A 5,178-nucleotide genomic window follows, 5' to 3' on the forward strand; every position below is an offset into this window, starting at 1 on the left:
GTTACAATTACAACCCATTTTCCAGAACATGTGATCCGTGATCGCGAAGAGGAGGTATAAACCGATGAACGTATGATCGAGATCCACATGATGTGCATCTGTGGCCTCGTCATCCGCGCACCGGCCGGGCCGGGAAGTCTGTCGAAGTTTCCAGAAGCAGATGCGATGGAAAAGCAAGCTCGATCGGTGGAATTTCCCGGTTCTAGACGCGCATGCGTCGATTGTCAGCTAGCTCGGGCCGGTAGGGCAGAGTTTTGTGGTGGGTGGGAGCTTAGCTGCCCTGGGAAGTGACAGCATCCGTGACTCACCTGCGCCTGCGAACAGTCACGCATGACGTCGCGCGATGTGCGAATATCCTCGTAGTCTCCGGACAAGTGTTCTACAAATAGCTGCACCGCTCCAAACCGACGACGGACGCACGCCCTCGATCGCGCCGAGCCGCACCGGACAGTCGGGTAACACAATGTTGGCCGCTGCGGGGAACGACGGCACCGGCGATGACGAGGTCGTCCACGACTTCGCCCCACTCATCCGGGTCTACAGGAGCGGCCGCCTCGAGCGGCCCCTGGCCATGCCGTCCGTCCCGCCCGGCCGCGACGCCGCCACGGGCGTCGTGTCCAAGGACGTGCCACTCTCGCCCCACTCCTTCGTGCGCCTCTACCTCCCGCCCGCAGCCAGCGCGGGCGGGGGCCAGAAACTCCCCGTCGTCGTCTACTTCCACGGCGGCGGATTCGTGATCGGGTCGGCCGCGTCGGCCGTGTACCACCGGTGCCTCAACGACCTCGCCGTAGCCTGCCCCGCCGTCGTTGTCTCCGTTGACTACCGCCTGGCGCCGGAGCACCCGCTCCCCGCCGCGTACGAGGACTCCATCGCGGCCCTGAAGTGGGCGCTCTCGTCCACCGACCCGTGGCTCGCCGCGCACGGCGATCCCGCCCGCGTGTTCCTCGCCGGCGACAGCGCGGGCGGCAACATCTGCCACCACCTCGCCACGCACCCGGACATCCGAGACGCTGGCCTGAAAGGCATCGTGCTCATCCACCCGTGGTTCTGGGGCAAGGAGCCCATCGGCGGGGAGCCCCGGAGAGCCGCTAAGAACGGCGTGGGCCACAAGGAACTGTGGGAGTTCGTGTGGCCCGGCGCAGCGGACGGCGCGGACGACCCCGGGATGAACCCGATGGCGCCGGGGGCGCCGGGGCTGGAGAACCTGGCGTGCGGGAAGGTGATGGTGTGCGTTGCCGAGGGTGACGTGCTGCGGTGGCGCGGGAAGGCGTACGCGGAGGAGGCGTCGCGGGCGAGGGGGGCCGAGCCGGCGGTGGAGCTGTTCGAGTCGGAGGGGGTCGGGCACGTGTTCTACCTGTTTGAGCCCGCGTTGGAGAAGGCCAAGGAGCTGCTCGACAGGATCGCGGCGTTCGTCAGTGCAGACTAATGCAGAGTGAGCGTGAGTGCACGCGAGTGTGAGTAGAAGAAGGTGCACGCACGTCGCGGGTACGTGGCGCGACGCATCGATTCGTTCGTTTGCCGAGTGCCGCGTGCAGCCGACCAGACGTGCACGTGCGTACGTTAATAGAGATGGACACTTGATTTTTTTTTTTTTTACTCCTAGGGGGCAATGAACCGATAATTCTATCATCACGCTGAAACAACATTGCGCTTCGACACTTAAATGTATACGTAAGTGTCATCTATACAATAAGGCTAGGGTCCTTTGATGGAACCTGAACATCCTGGGTTTGAGTCTCTGATTCATTACGGATGCAGACATTTACAAAATGACTGTATATATATTATTAGTGTCCTGTTGATACAAAGACTAAAAGTTATACTTATTTCATCTAAAAAATAGCTGTGACCGATTAAGCCGTCGTTGTCTACTTACTCTACCGTCTTTCCCTTGTGAAAGGATTGGAAATGATCAATTGACAATCTCCAAACAGGTGGCTTGCCAATTCTCGAGTCCGTAGTGCGCCGCCGTCCGCTTGAGTTAACGCCAGCGCATGGGTGATGGAGGACGTGAGGCCACGAGGCTGCATGCAAAAGCCGTTGAACACTAGCGATGCGTTCGCCATCCAGGCTCCATCCCTTCGCACCGGCGGAATGCCGTCCTGCAGTGCGAGAAATGCAACTATAGCAGTGCAGTTCCTTCGCAAAATCTAAAGCAGTGCAGCTGCAATGAGCGAGTTTTTTTATTTTTATATTTTTTCGAGTTTAAATTTAAATAAATAGATTCCTGGTGAAAAGATTTGCAAAAGTAGGCGTCCACCGCCCTCTCAGAGAGCGGGTACGGGTGCTAACCGCCCCTTGAGAGGGCGGTAGGCCTTTCCGCCCGGGCCCCACAGCTAACCGCCCCCTCAGGGGGCGGGTAGAGGTCCTTACCGCCCCCTGAGAGGGCGGTAAGGGCGCCTCCCACCCGCCGCCCCGCGCCGGCCCTCCTGCGCCCTGAGTCTATATAAACCCCGAAAATTGGAGAAAGATCAGAAAATTCGGAAAAAAAGAAAAATTGAGAAGAGAGAGGAGAAGAGAGGAGAGGAGAGGGGAGGAAGAGAGATCGGCGAAGCCCTGCTGCATTTGGGCTGCGGATTTGGAAAAAATTTCAGGTCAATCTTTTTATCCTTTTTATTGTTGTTAATTAGTGCAGTAGTAGTATATGACATAGATTTTAGATAGTTAGATCTAGGGTTTAGAAAATTATAAAATTTAGTTAGAAAATTAGTACATTATTTTCAATTTGTTACCTGTAGTATATTATTTGTAGTATATTATTTTCAGTATGTTGTTTGTAGTATATAGTTTATAGTATATTACTTGTACATGCAGACGTATGAGTCAACAGTAGATGATAATTTACGAACCTAGGGTAGCATTTAAAAACTATTTTATCCGATAATCAGAAATATAGTTTGTTGTCTTAATATGTGTTATGTTTGCGGGTGTTTCCAGGAATGGGAGATAAATTAATTTTTCAGATATATTATGGTGAGGGTGAAATTATGTACGGTTCCAATGGTGTAGATCTCTCTGGATTTCGTCATGTTATGAAGGGGCTTAGTAAGGCTAATGAGAGGACTATTGTGGGGGTGTGCAAATGGCTCATGCGGTTTTTCCAACTGGATCCGCAATAATATGAGCTGAAGTTGAAAGGTGTTCTGAGCCGTGCTAGTCATGGATACTTTGGTGAGCTTGTTCCCATCGAAGCCACATCAACTTGGAGGTAGTATGTAGATATATGCTGTGAACGTGGCATGCCGCTTGTTTTATTAGCTGCGACGTACCTGAAAGATCAAAATGAGGTGAACTCTGAAGAAGCAGTAGCAGGACCAAGTGAGGCAGTGGAAGATGAGTCAGAGGCGGCTAATGTAGGGTCCAGAGAGGAGGTTGGTGATGTTCCAGACCTGGAGTCGATGGGTGTAGCTGATGAAGGGGAGCACATCCCTAGCATCATTGAAGATATGGATTTGGAGGATGAAGAGTTGGAGGAAGGCCTTGCCGATGGGGATTCTTCTGATGAGGAGGGTAATGCTGCAGTTCCTGCGGAGTGGCGGGATCAAGAATTTTCGAAGTTGGTGGTTAGCGAGGCTGACCAGACACCGTGGCCATACCATGAGAATGAGGTGTCACATGGTGCTATGTACCTTACAAAAGAGGCAGTTATTGATGCTGTGAAATTCTGATCGTTGTCTCTTCATAGGCAATTCAAGGTTGTTAAATCAAGTAAAAGAGAGTACGATGTGAAGTGCTTGGTTCCTGAGTGCCCTTGGCGGGTGCACGCATTTAGAGGGAAATGGGCAGACTATTGGCAATGCTCAATAGTTAAGGAACATAATTGTCATATTGAGGAAATAGAGTTCGCCCATCGGAACCTGTCTTTCTGCTTTCATTGCAAATGTTATGTACGGAGAGATTGTGGACAACCTAAGGTATGAGCCACGATCAATAATCCGTGCTATTGAGCAAAGGTTCCAGTACACAATAAATTATGCGAAGGCATGGAGGGCGAAACAAAAGGCTATTGAGATTAGGTTCGGTACATATGAAGATTCGTATCACAATCTACCTCGTCAATTAGCCACAATTTGTGCAAGAAATCCAGGCAGCTACTATGATATCAAGCATTACCCCTCTACTGATGTGGAGTACAACGGAAAAAGAGTGTTGCAGCGTGCTTTCTTTGCATTTGGTGCAACTATCAAAGCATTTAGATATTGCCGACCCATCATATGCCTAGATGGAACATTCCTAACTGGGAAGTATAAAGGGCAGATATTGTCTGCAATAGGGGTCGACGGTAACAACCAAGTGCTGCCACTAGGGTTTGCGTTCGTGGAGAGTGAGAATGGGGACAGCTGGTATTGGTTCCTAGAGCGGGTGAAGTATGCAATTGTTCTTGACCGACCAGCTGTGTGTCTCATTCATGATAGACATGCAGGATTGTTGCAGGCTTTGCTGGATATGCAACACGGTAGCGTGCGACGGGGTGTACCAGTACAGTGGCCAGATCTCAAAAGCAGGTGGTGCATGCGCCATATGGGTGCGAACTTCTACAGACAGTTTAAAAACAAAGAGTTAATGAAGCTCTTCAAGAAGTTGTGCAGTCAGAACCAACAACGTAAGTTCAACGCATTATGGGCAAGACTTGATGAACTGACTCTTAAACAAACTGCAGAGGCCGCACCTAACCGTGAGAAACCAATAGCTCTCGGTCGGCTCCCAACCGATACTCCACAGATTGTACGGAGATCTGGCTCATCTATTAGGAGCTTTTCACAGTGGATACGCAATGAGCCCAATGAAAAATGGGCTCTGCTGTACGACAGTGGTTGTGCCAGGTATGGAGTGATGACTACAAACCTTGCAGAGGTTTATAACTGGGTCATGAGAGGAATGAGGTCCCTACCACTAGTTGGAATTGTAGAAGGCATTTTGCATGGCACCTGCAAGTACTTCATTGATCGGTTTGCAGCTGCTACGGTTGTAATGGAGGACAATCGTATGCTTTATGGCCGGATGCTATGTGAGTACATGGAGAAGGTAAATAGGAAGGCCCACATGCATCGCGCAAATCAAGAGGGCACAGCAGAGCATAGGTTCAGTGTCTAGTGTCGGGATAAGGGTCGGAGGGGGGGTAGACGTGAGCGGCATGTTCAAGAGTGTGTGCTAAGGAGTGGGACATGCATATGTAGT

General features: G+C 51.4%; 1 protein-coding gene across 1 annotated transcript; it reads left to right on the forward strand.

Moving 5' to 3' along the window:
• Positions 1 to 328: 328 nt before the first annotated feature.
• On the forward strand, positions 329 to 1,720 carry LOC133889700 (probable carboxylesterase 12). Its single transcript, XM_062330156.1, has one exon. The coding sequence runs from the start codon at positions 344 to 346 to the stop codon at positions 1,424 to 1,426; it is 1,083 nt and encodes a 360-aa protein (XP_062186140.1). The 5' UTR covers positions 329 to 343; the 3' UTR covers positions 1,427 to 1,720.
• Positions 1,721 to 5,178: the final 3,458 nt, after the last annotated feature.

The sequence above is a fragment of the Phragmites australis genome, chromosome 13 (genome assembly GCF_958298935.1).
Source record: "Phragmites australis chromosome 13, lpPhrAust1.1, whole genome shotgun sequence".
Taxonomy (NCBI): domain Eukaryota; kingdom Viridiplantae; phylum Streptophyta; class Magnoliopsida; order Poales; family Poaceae; genus Phragmites; species Phragmites australis.